This window comes from Amaranthus tricolor, chromosome 5, assembly GCF_026212465.1.
Source record: "Amaranthus tricolor cultivar Red isolate AtriRed21 chromosome 5, ASM2621246v1, whole genome shotgun sequence".
NCBI lineage: Eukaryota > Viridiplantae > Streptophyta > Magnoliopsida > Caryophyllales > Amaranthaceae > Amaranthus > Amaranthus tricolor.
The window spans coordinates 28475745-28495569 of NC_080051.1; the positions used below are offsets into that span (position 1 = coordinate 28475745).

At 30.9% G+C, this 19825-nt stretch overlaps 2 protein-coding genes across 5 annotated transcripts; both read left to right on the plus strand.

Annotated features, from left to right (window-relative positions):
• Positions 1–3821: 3821 nt before the first annotated feature.
• Positions 3822–9459, plus strand: LOC130813709 (uncharacterized). 4 transcript variants are annotated; one of them, XR_009042226.1, is made up of 5 exons: positions 3822–4560; positions 5867–6330; positions 7059–7299; positions 8105–8347; positions 9127–9459. XR_009042226.1 is itself a non-coding variant. In XM_057679555.1 (4 exons), exons 1-4 carry the CDS (start codon positions 4047–4049, stop codon positions 8230–8232), a joined length of 1347 nt encoding a protein of 448 aa, XP_057535538.1. In that variant the 5' UTR covers positions 3822–4046; the 3' UTR covers positions 8233–9090. The 4 variants fall into 4 exon arrangements, 2 of the variants coding, with proteins under 2 accessions (XP_057535538.1, XP_057535539.1); XR_009042227.1 differs by having other exon boundaries at positions 5879–6330; XM_057679555.1 differs by lacking the exon at positions 9127–9459 and having other exon boundaries at positions 8105–9090.
• A 3087-nt stretch (positions 9460–12546) lies between these two features.
• LOC130812860 (uncharacterized) lies at positions 12547–14358 on the plus strand. The gene has a single exon (XM_057678482.1). It carries the CDS (start codon positions 12667–12669, stop codon positions 13600–13602), a length of 936 nt encoding a protein of 311 aa, XP_057534465.1. The 5' UTR covers positions 12547–12666; the 3' UTR covers positions 13603–14358.
• Positions 14359–19825: the final 5467 nt, after the last annotated feature.

The window sequence follows — 19825 nt, forward strand, 5'->3', positions numbered from 1 at the left end:
TTTGGCCCTGCGCCACCACCTCCGCGACCTCCTCTCACTTCTTCATCCTCTTGCTAGTTTTATTTTGTGAGCCATCTCCTTTCTCTTATTTGATTTCATCTTATTTCCAATTAAAATTTATAAAGTTTATGAGAAAAGGGTTGAACTTTGTATGATTGTTATTGAATCTTGTAATGAGTAAGAATTGGATTGATGACTTGAATGTACTTATGAATTAGGTTTTTGAAATATGAATGAAAAGTGTTGAACTTGTATTATTTTCATTGAATCTTTTTGTGGGTAAGAGTGTTTGATGAATTGAACATATTTATGACTTAGAGTTTGAAATATGAATGAAAATAATGATTGTGTGCTATTTTGATGATGTCTTAGTACATAAGCAACTTTATTTGTGTTGAATATTGGAGTTTTGTTAGACATGGTAATTTTAATTGGCCTTGTTGAAGTAAAAGAAAGTCTTAATGTTGATTACAAGTACTCTTGTTAGGGTATCGAAATTATAAGTAAATAATATTAGTAAGGTTATGAACATAGTGTCAACTTGTTGAGAATTATTAAAGTTACTTGTTATGATGTCTTGATTATAGTTCTTCCTAACTTTGAAGAATATAATAGATGATATTGCGATGTGATAAACTTAAGATTCATCATTGTCGTCATATTAGCACTACATTAACATTGCAAGATTTAAGTGTGAATTGATATGTTATCTTAAAGTAACGTGGATTGATATAACTCAAATTGGTTGATGTAAAGGAATGATTCACACAATCCTTCTACTTTAAATTGATGGAAAGACTTATGTTGTGTTGAGTTAATGATTTTGACTGTATTGAATGAATTGTGTGCGTGCTAGAGTAATCGGAAACTCATGTTGAATGGGTGATAGCAATTACTTTGGTATTTAGTTTGGTATGGCAAAGTAGTTAAGGGAACTTATTAGTTCTACTCATAACTTATATAGGTGCCCATTTTGTAAGAGGAAAGTAGAGCCTTAGTCAGGTGATTTTGTGACTTTTGATCGTGCAGTGACGCTTACAAGTACGTATACGCAGTAACTAACCCTTATATGCAATTTGCTTTAAGACATTATTGTTTATTGTGATAGTATGCATTGTTTCGAAACTATGAGGTACTAGTGAGTACACTTTATATGAAAAGCTATCGACTATGAAATCCTTGCGCTTAGAATAGTTTAGAGAATAAGAGTGTCGATAGAAGCCGAGAACTACCCCTTTATCTATTTAAGAATTGGATTATGCCTTACTTGGAGTTAGAATGACTCCTTTAGAGGTGAATTTCATATTTTGATGAGTGGCTCAGTGGGTTTTGGCGTGCTGCTATCCCAGGGCGCTCATTATTAATTGAAAGTGGAAGTTATTCCCATCTGATAAAGTATTAGATTATGATTAGCTGGTGTGACTCAACTGGATTATGTCCGGTTGATTTAGTAGTCCCCTAGGTGAGGTTTGACGGGACCACCGTAAGGGGGGTATGAGCATGCTTGGGTCACTGGGCGCCGGATGGCCGATACCGCCCCTTGGCCGAGGTGTTACCATGTGGGCCTTGCAAACCCCAATATGGTGGCCTCTTCACTGGTTTAGAACCCCAGTGTGTTAGTTTTTCCCGAAGGTAGGACCTGAGAGGGTCAGCTTGAGGGGGCATGAGCTCATATTTTGCCATGGGCGCCGGATGACCGATAACGCCCTTGGCCGTGTCACTATGCCAGGAAATAGAGAAAGATCCACTAATAGAAAGTTATTCATTGATTGAAAAATTATTCATTGATTGAAAGTTATTTAATGATAGAAGGTTCATTCTTTGATAGAAAGCTTACACATTGATAGAAAGTTTACTTTTTGATAGAATTTTTACTCATTGATAAAACTTCTACTTATTGATAGAATAGTTTATGCTTGTGAGAAGTATGCCTAAGTTAAGTTACCTCAAGGGTATTACAAACTATGATCACACTTACCTTAAGATAGACAAGCTCTATAAGGTCGTGTGTTAGGTATTCTGTTAATGCCTTGGTCGAGTTGATATTATACGTGTTTTGCAAGAGTTTATGTCTGAAAAAAAGAGCGTGAAGACCTGCATTCTACCCATGAACACATGGTTTGGGTTGGAAAGCACGTAATGAAATTAAGAAGTATAAGTGGCTGATAAATGGTTACTATCGATGCTTGCGTTTTATGAAATCATCTTATGTTGTTTTATGATATAATGCTATCTAGTAGTTGGCCTTACTATATTTGATGCTAGTTACTGACGTGTACGTGTTTGTGTTTGTGTTTATGTTTGATAGTCGATGACTTTCTATGATTGTCCTGCTATGACACATTGGCCTTTGGTCTAATGTCAAGCAGCAGGAGGATCATAGACAGGCGTAGCAGGTACTGGAGCTTATTTTGCATTGCATTGCATTGGGGGAGAGTGATGAGGGAGAAGCATAACCTGTGTCATACCGCTATCTTTCGATTTTGTAGCTCTGGTTATCTTTTATAAACTTTGGTTGTATATGTTTTGTTATGAGGCCTTGTGTCCTCCCTCGTATATTTGTATTTCCGCTGCGTAGTTTATAACTATGTATGGTTTTAAGGAATTAAGTCTTTTTAAAACGCAAACGTCGACACTGAAACCACGATCCATGCTTGGCATGTTGATTTAAGAAGTCGGCGACAAATCATCCCACCGTGGTGTGAGATTTTAAAGGCAATGATGTCTTAGATTAGTTTAATGTTTTGTTGTGCTAATCTACCACATGTTCGATTTTTAGAAGAGATGTTGTCGAAATTTTCACTCACCTTTTTAAAGTTAATATATTTAACGTTTATCTAAATTCTCTTCCTTTTTCTTTTATGTAACACCCGAATTTCCTCCCGTCCTTTACGGTTTTGGTTTCGTTAAGGGGTCGAAAATTCTGGGGTATTAGATATATTATGTTATAACCCCAAATATATGTTGTTTTAATACCAAATATATTATGTTATAACCCTAAATATATGTTGTTATAACCCCAAATATATTATGTTATAATTCCAAATATATTATGTTATAACTCCAGATATGTTAAGTTACTATACAATATTATACTCCTAACTATATAAACCTATGCAAATGTACACAATTATAATACCAATTATATTTTGATTATATCCCCAAATATATGAAATTATAACTACAAATGCTTTTATTACAATTCTCCAAAAATTAGCTATAGTTATATTCTTCAACATCACTGTTTTCCACCATTGATGAACCTTAAGTTTTAAAAAATAAATCAGAAGAAACCATAATTGCTTTTATTACCTTCCCAAATAGTAGACATTGTTGTCTTCTTCAACATTAGTGTTTTCCATCATTGATGAAGCTTAATTAAAAATTAAAAAAACCACAATCGAATTCAAGCATCAAGAGGAGGATACAGTTGAAGGTTGTAAAAGGGAGATGAAAAAACTGATGTATCCATAATCCAGATTGTATATTGCTTTGGAAGAAGTAGTTAATAATTAGACGTTTTCAATTCCCAAACACATTACATGTGCTTTACTTTGCTGAAGTAGCAGTTTTTTTTAAATAAATTATCAGATGTGGGCTAGGCTTCTTGAGAGGCGTCTTTATATAAAACGGTCTCTTAAAAGAGGATATTTAAGTAAATATAAGCATAGAAAAGGCAAACGGTACCCATCCACCTATTTTACTATTCATAATAATAATAAAGTAAAATATTATACTCCAGTTTCCAAAAAAAATAAAATAAATAAATTATACTCCGATCAAAAGGTCCCTTCTATTTGTATTTTTTTGTATGCAAAAACATTTGAATACGAATCATCATCAGAACGGTAAGTAGAGCGGGAAGCACGTGATTAAGAAACCAAACCTAAAGAAATTATACACTCATTAATTAATTCCACCCCACCAAACTCCCCCAATTTGCTCACAATATTAATGAAATTGGATTTGTTTCGAATTTTATGATTATGAATTCATGGTCTTTATCCTCCATTTTTACACCAAATTTCCTCATTTAAATTACAAAAATGTGGCAGGTTGCAGTAGCAGCTGCAGTTGCAGGATCTGGTCTCATTGCTAAGCGTATCTTCTCTCAAAATCCCAATTCCAATACTTCAAATTCAATCCAAACAGAACCCAATTTAGGAATCAACCAAGAGCAAATTTTTAATAATTTCCCAACAAACCAGTTTTCACCCATAAAGCCATTTCCCGAAAAAAACTCAAGTTTTTCAATTTTGAGTCATGATGAGTCTGGGAATGCTAGTATAAGCACCATTAATGAAGTAGAAGAAGAAAAAAAAGATGGGGTTTTTTGGTTTTCAAGTTCTGGGTCTGGTACAACATCTGGGTATTGTTCTAATTCAAGAAAAATGTGTAATTCTGGCAAGAAAATTTTTAGATCAAAGAAAAAGGTGGGTTGTTTTGAGAATGGAAGTGTGTATCAGAGGAAGAATAGTGGGAAAAGGGTGATGATTTGTTTGAAAAGGAGAAAAACTAGTAGGAATTCAAGTAAAAAGCATGATTCATCTCTCTCCAAAGGTGAGAACTTTTTGTATAATTGTAGCTTTATGTTGTCCCAAAAAATGTTCATTTCATGATTTGAATTTTTGCTGAATAGAACATCATTGAAATTTATTGGAAGGCTATTTGTTGAATGACTTATGTAGGTATATATATTTGTGAACTGAGTTTTGGACATGGGTTTACAAGAAACTTTTGGTTGTTTACTTGTTTGTGTTGCTCATGACTTTTGAATTTTTAGATTGGTTATTTTTCATGTATTGTAAATTTAAATGGGATCTTTAGCCTTGACATTCAGTACCCTCAAGGTCCGTTTGGTAGGTGGTGTTAAATGGTTGTAATGAGAGCGGAAATTAGTATAATTTTGGTTGAAAAATCTCTTGACTTGATGGCCATGCTTGTTCAACTTCAACCATCTCTTTTACGTCATGAAATTCATTCTAGTGCATTACTATTGGGAGAGGTGGTATTAGGTGGTAATGGAAATTTGTAAAAAAAACTTTTTTGTGGTTAAAGTTTCATCACCATGGGAATGAAATGAAACTTTTGATGAAATTGTACACTATAAATCATTCCCATTACCACCATTTAATATTAATAACCAAACGGGCCTTCAAGTGATTGGGATTTTAGTACCAAGATTTGGCTATTGGGCATATAAAGGAGGTTCCCAAGGTCGGAAGAAGAGCAAGGGAAAGTATACAACAACTGCACAAGCATCCTCATATTGGTTGTTGAACCATAGAGACTAGAGGGAGCTTGTATTGTAAGGAAACTCCATTGGAGTGCACCCAAACACTTAAAGAGTATTTGTGAGTGAATACTTTTATCTCATTGTTGAATTATCATTGAGTAATATAAATCATTCGATTCGGGGAGATAAAAACACTTGTGTTTGCGTTTTGATTGGATTTTTAATTGTGTGTGTAGGCTTTGTTTCCTCTTCCTCATCTCTATCTTTTCGTTGCTTTGTGAGTCCAATTCCACAATAATCATTAACACAAATTTGAGGAGTTCTCATATGTCTTTATGTAACAATACATGTTTTATTTGATGGAGTTTAGGATTGAAGGAGTACATTATGCAATACTATTATATTCAATTAAACATGAATGAATCATATTTAAAGTTTTCTATGTTGAGAATCGGATCTTGTCTCAGTTGGGACATGTAACACGTTTCTCCGGTAAGATAATGGGTTCGATTCTCCCTGCCCCTCCCCTAGCTCTCCACTCCCCTCGGCCTACCTGTACTCAAAAATAGCTTCCTATGTTGATCTTTGGTGTTTTATTTATATTGTCTCCTATGTTCCTTATTCATGCAGTTGGTTTTTCAGATTGCTCATCTTTTGGTTGGGGACTTGGTCTGGGAATGTATTACATGATGTCAGCTGGAAAAGCAGAAATAAATAAGCTTAGCAGCACTATTCATGAAACTGCAGAAGCAGTACATAAATTACAATCTGAGCTCAACAAGCAGAAATCAACGGCCTGTGATCAGATCTTGAGCTCTGATGGCACTACAAATGCAATTAATACTGTGCAAAAGCCGGTGGCAGAGCAAGTACCTATGGACGAATGTTCGGTGAGAAAATACCCAATTGAAATGAAAGTTACGAGTCATTTGTCTGACAGTGATTACGCCAGCAGTGTCCTTACTGAAGAACAACAGCGAGAAGGTACAGAAATGGATCAGTTGGAGGCAGAACTTGAATCTGAACTGCAGAAGCTTCCTTGGAGTACCACTGAAGCCTCCCAGCCCATAATGAATTTGAATAATTTAGCCCAGGTGTGAATTTTGCAAATTGCTCATAAAGTTTTATGTGTCATAAAACATATAGTGTTCTTTGCAGGTATGTGATTCACTTCTGATGATATCTATTAGTCGAAAAGATTGAATGGGAAATTCAATTGGGCAAAACTCGTTTTCGAATTATATCCCTGCTGACAGTGAAACATAATTTGCTATTTAGTTCGCCTCTTGGATTTGTCATTTGCTCAAAATGGTTCGAAAATAGCCTAAAACTGACCATGATTCGCCTTTTGGATTTGTTTAGCTTAACATAATTCGCCTGCTAATTCGCTTTTTGAATTAGCAATTCGCTCAAAAATAGTCCAGGAATAGTCCAACATTGACCATAAATCGTGTTGTTGTTGCATTTGTCTTGTTTGGTATCCTGTACTCTATGTCTCCATATTAGTCTACTGAAGTTTCATTCTTTTCATTGCCATTGCGGAGTGCTTCATCGATAGTCATAGAAGGCACCTAACATAAATTAGTTGTAACACCCCAGAATTTCCGACCCCTTGACGAAACGAAACCAAAACCGTAAAGGACGGGAGGAAATTCGGGTGTTACATTAGTTCCCCAAAAAACCAAAATTGAATTCGTTACAAGCTGATGCTGTTTACATTGAATCCCGACATAGTCAATAATGTCTTGGATGAATTTTGAAGATATTGTACACAATATCTAAACATCGGAATCTTGTGCTGATGCTCTAATGCTTGTGGCAGATGGAACGACATACGGTACTAAACCCACTTTCGAGATCTTATCAATCTGATGGCGTACACCCAGAAGAACTCAAAAACAAGCTGTCAAGCTTGCTCATAGAACAGCAGGAAAGCCATATTTGTGAGCTCGAGTCTGAACTAAATTGGGCTTACCTCAAACTTCAAGAGAAAGAGGCTGAGCTTCAGGCACTGAAAGATTGTGTCAAGCGTTTGTCTGAGTGTTCACTCTCTACTGTGTCAGGTACTCTTCCAAACCTCACCTCAATGACTTCGAACTACTTTCCGTTGACTAAGAAGTTTCAAAACAGTGCACTTTTATCATGTTTGCTGAGCTGAGTGAACATCATGAGTATAAGAAAAACTGCTAGTCCTATTCACTGTCACATGATTCACCAATTTCCTTGCGAATCGCAAATCAAAATAAGCGAATTATGGTCGGTTTTGGGCTATTTTAGAGTCATTTTGAGTGAATCGCGAATTCCAAAAGCGAATTAACTGACAAATTATGTTGCAAACTTTAGGAATTTTGACATATGCTTCATGGTAACACAACTATATATTTCGATGTCATTAGTCTCGTTACAAAGAAAACGATTTTAGGAAAGCATGAATAGAAGTAAGGAGCCCTATTTGGCTACTCCGGGAGCAACAGTTCATGTGAACTGCATACATGTCTGTTTTGGTAGAAGACTATTACTCAAAAACTCAAGACTTTTGAGTTCCAGCATGATAAACGTGTACATACTGTCAAACATATATAGTTATCTGGTTTCGGACTGGTTTATATCAAAATGACTCATCAAAGCACGTGCACTTCTTATTTAAGTGAATTTGGAGATGATGTTTGTTTTCAAGGGTCAATTGAAAACAACCTCTTTGTTATCATTAATAAGGGTAAGATTGCGCACATCCGATCACCCAAACTTCACGTACGTGAAAATGGCATGTTGTTGTAGTTTGACAAACACGATGCTAGGTCAATGACTGTGACATTAGTTTATTGCTTATAGATGATGTGCCTTTTAATGTGCTTGGTTTTCTGTTAGATGAAGAAACAGAACTCATAGGAGATGATCAGAGGGGGGAACTTGATCATGAAAACACGAGATTTTCTGATTCTCCTGTGCTCGGTAAGAAAAGAGCAATGCACCTTAGAGCGTTCGATGATAGCTAGATCAAAAAGTCATAACATATAATGGTTATTGTTGTAAGACGCTGCAAGCTCGGATTTTGGCATCTTTCTAATGGTTGTATCATGCACCAGATTTTGGCACCTTAGAACTCTTCAGGTTTGTCCAAGTGTTGTTCTAGATTGCTTTTAATTTTTTTTTTCCTGAACTGATGTCAAAAACTTGTGTAAATGAAGTAGCTTAGATCATGTATTATTACTTCCTGATATAAGTTCTTAGTTGTGAAAAGCTCTCCCATGGAGATTAGGTAAATTCAAAGGATTAAGAGGATAGTGATTTTGGTTTAGTCCCATTATTTGCTTGATCTATGTTTTTTTTTGGGGTATTTGGTTTTAATGGAAATTTGTTTTTTCCTTGAAAAAACTTAACCTTTTCCCCCAAAAAATTGTAAATAAATAAATAATACCAACTTTAGATCGTCGAAGTTAAAGGTGAAAAAAGATTAAAAAGCATGTTGATGAGAAAAATAGCAACATACTTGATGAATTGTCAAAATCTATTTGTTAAAGTTTTTTCTGCTTTTCGCTTGATTATATATTGCTCGTAGTGGAAACTAGTCAAAAAGTCAAAGCAAGGCTCGAGAATTGGAGGTTAACCCTACAAGGAAAAGGTCTGCAAATAAGCTGTTATAAAAGAGAATATTTTAAATTTTTTAGTAAGGAAGAGCAAGTGGGAGAACTTTAAGTGACTTATGAGAAAATATTGTTGTGCAAACGACTAAATTTAAATATTTGGGGTTAATAATGCGGAGTAATGGCAAGGTTGATGAAGACATTACACAACTCAATTTTAATAGATAAAAGTATTCAAATTATCAAATATCCTAGATCACAACATAGACAGACTCATTTCTAAATTTTCGTTTCTCGATGAGGTAGGACCATTGAGATGAATAGAAGAGGTGAACCAAGTAAAGCGGGTCCAGGGATCTTAAAAGGATATGCCTTTTCGTGTTGCATAAATTCAGTGAAGGACACAGGACAATCCATGCATGACTTTTTAGCTTTCTAAATCTGAAAGTTTTCATCAAACTCTGGCCTTTGCAGGTACTTTTACTTCCCGGCAAAAATTAGGCATTGCATAAGTAAAATTTTAGGAGTTACTAAATTTCGCCACCCTTTTCACTTTATCGTCACCCCCTCCCACGAAATTACGTATTTGCCCCTAAAGTTTAAAAAATTACAAAATTGCCACTTCTTACAAATTTCTTATTTATAATAATAATAATAATAATAATGATAATAATTAACTTTTTATATTCTTAAAAAAAATATAAATAAAATTAATAATAATAATAGTAGTAGTAGTAATAATAATAATAATAATAATAATAATAATAATAATAATAATAAAATTAAAATTAATAATTAAAAAAAAAAAAATTGAGTCGCCCAAAATTGGGCGCCTGAACCATGGTTCAGCCGCCCAGAACCGGGCGACTGGACCCCGGTTCAGGCGCCCAATTTTGGGCGACTCAATTTTTTTTTTTTTTTTTTTTTGCTTTTTGGAAAATAATAATACTAATACTAATAATAATAACTTGTAGATTAATGTGGCCTATTAGCTCAGTTGGTTAAAGCGTTGTACTAATAACATAAAGGTCACAGGTTCGAGACCTGTACAAGTCATTATTTAATAATTATTAATTTTATAAAATAATGACTTGTACAGGTCTCGAACCGATGACCTTTATATTATTAATACAACGCTCTAACCAACTGAGCTAATAGGCCACATTAATCTATAAGTTATTATTATTAGTATTAGTATTATTATTATTATTTTCCAAAAAGCAAAAAAAAAAAAAAAAAAAAAAATTGAGTCGCCCAAAATTGGGCGCCTGAACCGGGGTCCAGTCGCCCGGTTCTGGGCGGCTGAACCATGGTTCAGGCGCCCAATTCTGGGCGACTCAATTTTTTTTTTTAATTATTAATTTTAATTTTATTATCGTTATTATTATTATTATTATTATTATTATTATTATTATTATTATTACTGTTATTATTATTAATTTTATTTATATTTTTTTTAAGAATATAAAAAGTTTATTATTATTATTATTATTATTATTATTATTATAAATAAGAAATTTGAAATGAGTGGTAAAATTGTAATTTTTTAAAAATCAGGGGCAAATTCGTAATTTCATTTGGAGGGGGTGGCGATAAAATGAAAAGGGTGGCGAAATTTAAGGATCGGGAAATTTTATGTCTCATAATCAGACTAAAAATTTGTAGTTGTTCGTTTTTGGATTATAATAAATTATGATTATAATAAAAGAGCTCATTAAATCATATGCATTTTTTATTATCACTAACTGATACATAATAAAGATAAGATACTGTATATTTAACTTTCTCAAACTTATAAAAGCCACTTAATGCCATCAGGTTATTTATTAGTAAAAAAAATACTCTCTTTAATTCACTACTAATGTCCTATTTACTTTATGCATTTTATCCAATGTATTTATTTAATCCTTAATATCTTTAATTGTGCATAATTAAAAATTATGAAAAGTTGATATGAATACTCCTTGCATTGAGAAGAGTCAAACAAGATTCTATAATAATAAAATACAAATTAAGAGTAAGAAGTGAATAGTGTTCAAAAAGCAAATGAGACATTACTAGTGAATTGAAGGAAATATCACTTAAATATAAATATTACTAAAAAAAATTAGTTTTTTTTTAAAAAAAAATGACTAACAATGCGCATGGACATGGACACGGGCTAGCATGGGTATGAATTGTCCATAGTCTAACACGACATGATTGCATGCCACAATCACCGCTATAACATGTGGCCAGCCGATAAGGCCGTTCCTGAGGGTAGTTTTGAGGTGCAACCGCCTAAAGCCCAACTTATAAGGGGGTCTAAATTAAGTTAATCCTTATTATTAAAATTTAGTTTGTGCATAAGTACCTTATCATTATATGATCTTAAATTTGTATATTCATTTGACATTAATGTGATAAAGAAAAGGAAAAAAAGAACCAAAACTTTACTTATACAAAGGCCTTTTAAAATATTTCGCCTAGAGCTTAAAAATAGTCAGGAAGGACACTTCCTGCTGGTATAGTTGGCTGAGCCTGTCTATAACTAGGGAAATATTACAAAGAAATTTTTATTGTGACATAATCGCATAGGGCTTGCATCACCGCACGGCATTTGAGCTTGTATCGTATCACAAGCTATTATTTGACGGAGGCTGATACTCCACGATACAAGTATACAACACAACCCGACTTGCCGTGGCACGACTTTCTAAACTCATGACTGGTGATGGACTCATGGTGATCTAGTCCGACACGAATCCTAAGTGCAATCGTGCATTTGATATGACACACGCAATACTTCCGGGAATTGGTTTACTTTAGAGAAGAGGCTACTGCCTACCTTAATGTTGTCTTGTTAGACAAACAGAACCTTGCAGGCTGCAGCCTTCACATTCAAAATCCACTCAAATTCAGAATCACCCATCCGTGCAGCTTTAATCATATAGTCCTTCGGTCCCATTAAATTTAAAGTATTTTTCATTTTGATCCGTTCCACTTAATTTGTATCATTTTTATTTTTGGACAATGGCCTATTACTTTCTTTAATCCCAACTATACAATTCAACTCTCTTTTAATTTCACCCATATAATTCATTCTTTTCCTATTTATTACCACTTTTTAAAAAATCCTCCTCTTTCTCTTTAATTCAATCATATCAGGACATGTGACTACTTCATATTTCCTCCGGGGGAAGTATTGTTCATTCAAAAAAAAAAAGTATTGTAAATAATTTGGGACGGATGAAGTAAAAAAATATGCACCGAAATTTAGAATTAGCTATAAAAAAATTTATTTTTTTTAAAAAATGAATATTAATAATAAATGAAAAGACATTTGAATGTTGTTGATAATATTTAAAAAAGTTATAATATGTAGATGAAAATCAAAGAAAATAATTGATCTATTTTTAAATAAGAAAATAATATAAAATATATAAGACAACCTAAAATAAAAAATAACATAATTTAAGGACATAAAGAGTACTAGTGAAGCGATGCTCCTAAAATCAAAAAAACTTATTTTTTAGTTTATCTACTTATTTCTTTCTTTTATTTTGAGTCTTATACTCATAAAAAATTAATAAGAGTAAAGTATATTTTCTTTTAGCAAAATCAAAGAGTTATGACTTATAAATACTTAATTTTTAATTTATATAGTGGATTTAAATCTTTTAACTTAAAAATATTGACCTAATTGATGTGTCAAAATTAAGAAGAATATTAATATAAAAGGTACAACGAGGGTATATTAAAATTAGAATTCATTTCTTCCCCAATTTTCTCCATCCTCTCAAGTCTCAATCTCACTTCACTCTTAAGAGGATAGAATAATCAACAACTCTGAAAACCCCAAAAAAAATGAAGATATTGTTTTCTACTTCAAAATCCATATCAAGTCCTTGTAGGACAGAAAAATTCCCACCGCCATTGATGAGGTTTCTGAGAACAAATACAGGAAGCAGAAGTAGAAGAAAGAAAACAAGAAAAACTTCATTATTTTTAAAAAGGAAAAAACCTAATAATTCTTCTTCACCCGCCATTGAAGCTACTCAAGAACCTTCTTCCCCTAAAGTTACATGCATTGGTCAAGTTCGTGTCAGACGTTTTGAATCCAAATCTTCAACAAAACTCCCGAATACTAAGAATTGTTGTACAAATTACTTTTGTTATTGTTGTGAAAAACCCTCTTTCTGCAATTTTAGTTTCTGTAAACCTAATTTCAAAAAATGGGGTTTGTTCTTCAATTGCCGAACTGTAAAAGTTCGTACTGATTCGTTTAAGTTTAGCTCAAAACGTTCCGAACAACAACCATCACAAATAACAGATGATAGAGCATTAACAATGGCGACACCGCCGAAAAATGCGTTATTATTGACACGGTGTAGATCTGCGCCGTATCGTTCGTCGTCATTAGCATGTCAATTTTGGGGTTCACCATTAAAAACAGAGTACGAAGAAAACAGAGATTTGACATCAAAATCGAGGGAAGATCAAGACATTGAAGAAATTAGTGATAATCGTGACGATGATCTTGAAAGTTGTGCAGAAATTCACGATATTTATTATTCAAAGAATGATGATAGAAAAAGAGAGGATGCTGGTTATGGTTATGGTAATGGTGATAAAAAAAATGGTGATTTCCCCAAGCCATTGATGCTTGTGAGAAGTAAGTCAGAATCAACAAAAAGAAATTTAGATAGGATTGATCTAGAGCTAACAAGGTTTGGTAACACTAAATTTAGTACACCACATTCAAATGGAGGGAATATTGGCCAGAGACTACCTAAGTCATGACCCGACTTTTGAGTAAAATAACAATTAACTTGTTTTTATATAATATATATTTAAATGTTCGACTTACTCTGTATTAGTATATTGAATTCGTTACTAATTGTGTACATTGATATGCACTTCCTCTCATTCATGAAACTTAATCATTCCATTTAATACTTTACTCAAATATATGATTACTGAGGCCGATTTTTAGCATATTTCGGGTAGATGACCTTTTAGGGCCCTAAAAATAAGGTTTTAAATATTAAATGGTGTTATTCAGTCCTGATTTTGAGTAACATGTTACGTGTGATTTGTTTGTAATTTTTTTATATTTAAAGTAGTATTAGAATATAATATTATAATATATTTTATTTTAAATTAATTTTCTTAAAGTAAAAAATTTTATCTTTTTGATATGATGAAGGGTTTCAATTTGAAATAAATAGTGAAATAGATAGGACCTTTAAAATCTTAATATAAAATTTAATATGAATATAGTTTTTAATCAAATAAGCTTGTATATCAAAACTCAAATTCGCTTGTTACAAGGGGCATGTTGCAAATTTATGTAAAATAAAATAAAAAGTCTTTGAATTAAATGTTTTTCTTTTGATAAATAAGCGTTGTAGAAACAAGATAGAAAATGTTTGATCCTCTTGTAACGTTTTGTAAAAAAAAAAGTAAATTATATTCCACATAAAAGTATACAAGGAGTATTAAACTTTGGATACCTATTAAATAATGTAAAAACAAATTTATGCATTTATTGGTCATGCACCCAAAACAAGTTGTATTTTGACCTCATATTAGTGGAAAATAGTTGGAGTAGAAAAAGATTGATAAACGAGCAAAGTACTTGAGCGTGTTGTCTACATAATAATTTTAGGAAAATTTACCTACAATAATCCAACTTTTTATTGATTTTTCTATAATAATCCCAACTTTTAATTAATCATAAATAATCCGAAGTTTAAGATCACTTACCCAAAAATATTGTTGCCCAAATAATGATCGATTTCTACAGGTTAATTGCCACACAAAAAAGGAAAATAAAATAAAAAATCAATAATTTTAAAAATTAAAAGTTAAAATCAAAAATAAACTTACTCGATTCCTTTTTTAATTTTTAATGATTTTCAATTTTTTTATAATTTAATTTTTTATTTACTTTTTTATTTTTTATGCAAAATGACTTGTTGTACAAGTAAGGGGTTACTTTGATGCATTCTTAGCAAACACTTCTTATAGTTAGCATTATTCATAGTTAATCAAAAATTGGAATTACTATAGAGAAATCAGTAAAAAATTGAATTATTTTAGGTAAATTTTTCATAATTTATTTTTAATTATACAAAATTTTTCTACTTCGCAAAAGATATATATGAAACATGGACAAAATTTTACAAGTACAATGATTTAGAGCCTATTAAATTTATTAGTTACATTATAGTCTGAAACAATTTTGTTGGGTTTAACAATTTTATTAGGTTTAATAATCTCTTAGGCTTTGTCCATCATCAAATGGAGAAAATTTGAAACAAATAAGTAACTTTAACAAAAAAAAAGGGTAAATTTAATTTCAAAAATAAGCGTTTTTATATTCGAGTCTAAGGTCAGGTATGTTCGCAGTTACTAACAGCGAATAAAAAAATTAGTCAAAAAAAGTCAACATTGTTTGTTTGCAGTTATTAATTGCGAACAAAAGGAATGCAATGTCATAATGTTAGATGGGACAAAAAAAATGAAGCCATGTACTAATCGCGAACAAACATAATTTCTATTTTTTTGTCTCTCTATCGTTATGACATTGTCACTCTTTTGTTCATAGTTAATAACTGGGAACAAATAATTTTTACAATATTTTTGTTCGCCGTTAGTAACTGCAAACATACATGACCATAGGCTTGGACATAAAGACGCTTATTTTTAGAATTAAGTTTACGCTAAGCTCATTCTTTTATTTCTTTTGTTAAAAATACTTATTTGTTTCAAATTTTCATCAAATGGAAAGGTTCAACTTGGCCCAAAATTATAATTCTTGCATTTTAGTCCATCTAATATAATATTGCATATTCATAGCCCAATAGAAGTATTAAATTGTCAATTCAGTTTGGCATTATATTCATAGCCCAATATGTAAAAACTCTAGTTGATGTTTAGGTATTATATGTATCTTTCATTATCAGTTTACACATATTTTTCATTAAATATTTGTCTACGTAAATATTTTTATTTTTTTCTTCACTTTAGCTTTGAGAATGGTAGAAAAGATTTACTTATATATTCTTCTTTTCTCTTGATGATATGTATTTCTTTGACCCTTTAAGATCGCAATAAAATTTATACAAAAATCTTTGAGAAAAAATATTGCAATTTTAATTGGATAAACAGAGTAAATATTTTACTTGTAAGTTTTTATAACAATATTAAGATTAATTATAAATATAATCTATTAGTAGAGAATAACCACAATTGAGGAAGGTTCACAAAATCTAACACATAGGATTTATTCCAAAACTAATTAAGTAAAAATAAACAGACTTGAACATGACAATCACAAACAACAATAGCTAGACTCATTATCTATAATTTGACCAAATAAGAATAAGAAACCTAAGTTTGCAAGGTGCCCTTTTTCCACATAAATTTCAATTTTTTTCTCCTTTATTTTTAAGTTACAACAAATGTTTGATCAATAGTCATGAAACAGTCGAAGAAATTAATCTCATTTTAATTACGAATTTGACGTCTAAATTTTTTTAATTATTGATGATAGTAATTTGAAAATTTTCTACGATGATTAGAAATTTGTTAATTTGTAACGTGGTTATGAATAGCAAGAAGTAACGTAAACTTTGGAGGTAAAATTTAAAGTTGAGCAATTACCCACAACAATTTGGAAAAATTATAATACTAATTCGAAAACTTTATTTACCCATGTTAAGAATAAATTAAATATTTTATACATATATACAAGTGATTTTCAAACATGAAATACAAGTTACATAACTTGTAACAAGTACAACAATTTTTACCCAAATTTTAAACTATCTTAGATAAATCTTTCCTACACCATAATAGATCAATTAAAGGACAAATCCACCTCCAAACAGCCCCAACAATCAGCCACATATTGTTGTCCAAAACTTCCCTTTTAGCCCTTTACACACTTACATACTCAAGCTAAACACTCTACCCAAAATCCTCTTTTGTTTTAATCTAAAATGTGCATCATTACAAGCATGCAAAGGCTAAAATAAGAAGTAAAAACAGCCCATAACATGCCATTTCATCCAGCCATAAACGCAAATACATGCTCCCAGATTCATCCAAGAACATACACTAGAATCCTACAAAGTTTCAAATACTAAAATACATTCTTTTCTCATCAAATATTCTTCAAAAACACATTTAAACTTCTAAAAATTTATGTTTATAAATTCAAATATTCCATAAAAATAATCTTCATTTCAAGAGTTTTCGATAGACACCAAACATGAAGAAATCCACTACGAATAGAGTAAGTTATGTTTATTCCTTTATCTCACTGATTTTGTTAAAACTTCTTCATGTAAAATTCTTTTTACATGAAATCTTTTATAAACTAAGATTAATATAAAATGGAAATTTCATCATAATAACTAAGAACGACAATCTCCTAAGGCCTAGAAATTTCGGCCAAAAGAAGGAAATTTAAAACATTTTTTTCTTCAATCAACTTACAATCTCCTAATTGTGTTTCCTAGCCAAAAACTCTCAAGTTATGGGATTTGTTCAACAAGTGTTGCTCAACACTAATTAATATCCAAATTAAAAAATATTAAAGGCAAAGGATTTGGATCTTAGTTATTGAGAAGTTGTACCAATGGTTGAGGAGTACTTTTGAAGCTAAGGATCGAGGTATGTCACAAGGGTGATTCTTAAAGGATTTAAGAACAAGTTGGGAAAGTTTTGTATAAACTTGTTTTTTTTTAAAAAATAAAAATTCCCAAAGGGAAGTTCTTAAATCTTGAAAAATGCTATCAAAATGATAATTTTAAGTATGAAATGATTTATTACATGTATTATTATTATTGTGGGCATCATGCATGTTGATTTTATAAATTGTTGTATGTTTAAAGGCATGATTAACACTACTTTGTGAAAGTAATTGTGATGGAAATGGTTATATGGATTTGAAAAATATTTGAAGTGCATTTCGAAAGTAATTTTCAGTAGCTATATGTTAAGAAAATCTCTTGGATATTTTTGTTGAAATTTATTCGTTAAAATGATATTTTAATGGATTTTAAGGTGTTAAATACTCTTATTATGAAACATGGTATTAGATAAAATCTTGATCATCAAAAATAATTAATTACATCATATTATAATGTCTCCAACAAGATTTGGCCAAAATATCGTTAGTTTGGAATTTTTCATGATTTTTGAGTAATCGTTAAATTATTTATCGGTAAATATGAAATAGTAAAATATAAAATAATTATCAAATAAAGACATTTGAGCTTGAAATTTTTATCACATACTCATATGGACAGTAACTAATATTGGTAAAATTTTGGAAAGATTTTGTTGACGTTTAAGGACCTTAATAAGTTTTATTCGGTTATTAATAATCGGTAAGCTAGAAAACGGTAAAATATAAAATAAATAATAAATGACATATTTTGGACATGAAAATTTTATAAAATACTTATATAAATAGTAGATACATATTAGAAAATTTATATGGATTTTCATAAATAATAAATAAATTCTATTCTTTTTATCGATAAAATAAAGATATTAATTATTAAAAATACCCTATGTGATTTTTAATGGTTATTTAAAATTTTCTATCTCTTGAAATAGTTTCTGGAGCATCATAAAATTTTTGTATTATTTTATTCGAACTCAAATAATTTTAAATCGATTTTATTTTATTTATCGATAAAATGCCTATACAAAATAATAAAATATTATACATGACTTTTATAAGTTTAAATGGCCTAATAAGTATGTTATATGACTTCTAGAAGTTTGGTATTATTTTATGAAGCTAACTATTAATTATTTACTAATTTATAAAATTAATGGAAATTATTTATTTATTAAAAGGTGTAATATTGAAAATTAAATTGGAGTAAAAATAGATATATATCAAAAAGTTATAATTGTATCAATAACCTAATGTCTTATAGTATAAAATAATTTTAAATTAGATGGTTTATAAATTTTATGGATTTAAGACATCATTTAAATAACAGTAAATGTCTAAATTGTCGAAAATAATCATAAAATCGTTATAAATTGGCATAACCAATTATAATTCTATAGGGCAACCATAAAATATTTTTAAATAAGGTATTACAATAACTTGATTAATTTGGGCTTTGTTGGAAACTTAATATGTATTTTGTAAATCAATTATCGATTTTATTACTGGCAAAACTATCTCGTATTTAAGAAAATAGTGTTTTATGAAATCTTTTGTGATAATGATTTTATAGACTTATGAACTATATTCTAGTTGTTTTGAATGAATTTTAAAATTCTTTTAAGTTATATCTACTTTAATAATGATTGAAACAAAACATTTTAATGGTTTCCTTGAAAAATCGTATTGAACTTTAATCACTCTTTGTTACGATGCATTTTCATACATGCTAGTGATGCCCTAATATAATACAAAGGTTACGTTTGATGATATGATTATGCTAATCATGTTTTACCCATGTGGGAAAGATCATGATTTGATTTTGCTATGTTGCAAATAAAAGATGTTTATCATATGGAAAAAAGTTAATATTTTTGACTTTTCAAATGCTATTGAAATTACAAGATATATATTATATACAAAAATATTTTAGCCTAAATGATGGGTACATATGTTACAACAAATGTTGTGTGCATGATTAAACGACTCACCAATGCTGAACGTTTATTGTTCACAATACCATTGTGTTACACTTGTCGGACATGTCGCGGACGGTAGACCGACTACCAACCGAGTCACAGGATGACTCACAGAGTACCCATGCAAACTTATAATTTGAGTTTGAAGTCGATTTGGATCCATTGAGATCTTATGATTTATGATGAAAAATGAGAACTTGGAATTATTATGAAACCATTCAATTGAGTTTGAATAATGTTATGATTTATCAAATGAAAAAGCATCTTTCAAAATGAATTTACTCAAACCAAAATGTTTTAACAACTTGTTTGACGAGCACTAGTGTGTTATACTCAGCCTTTTGCT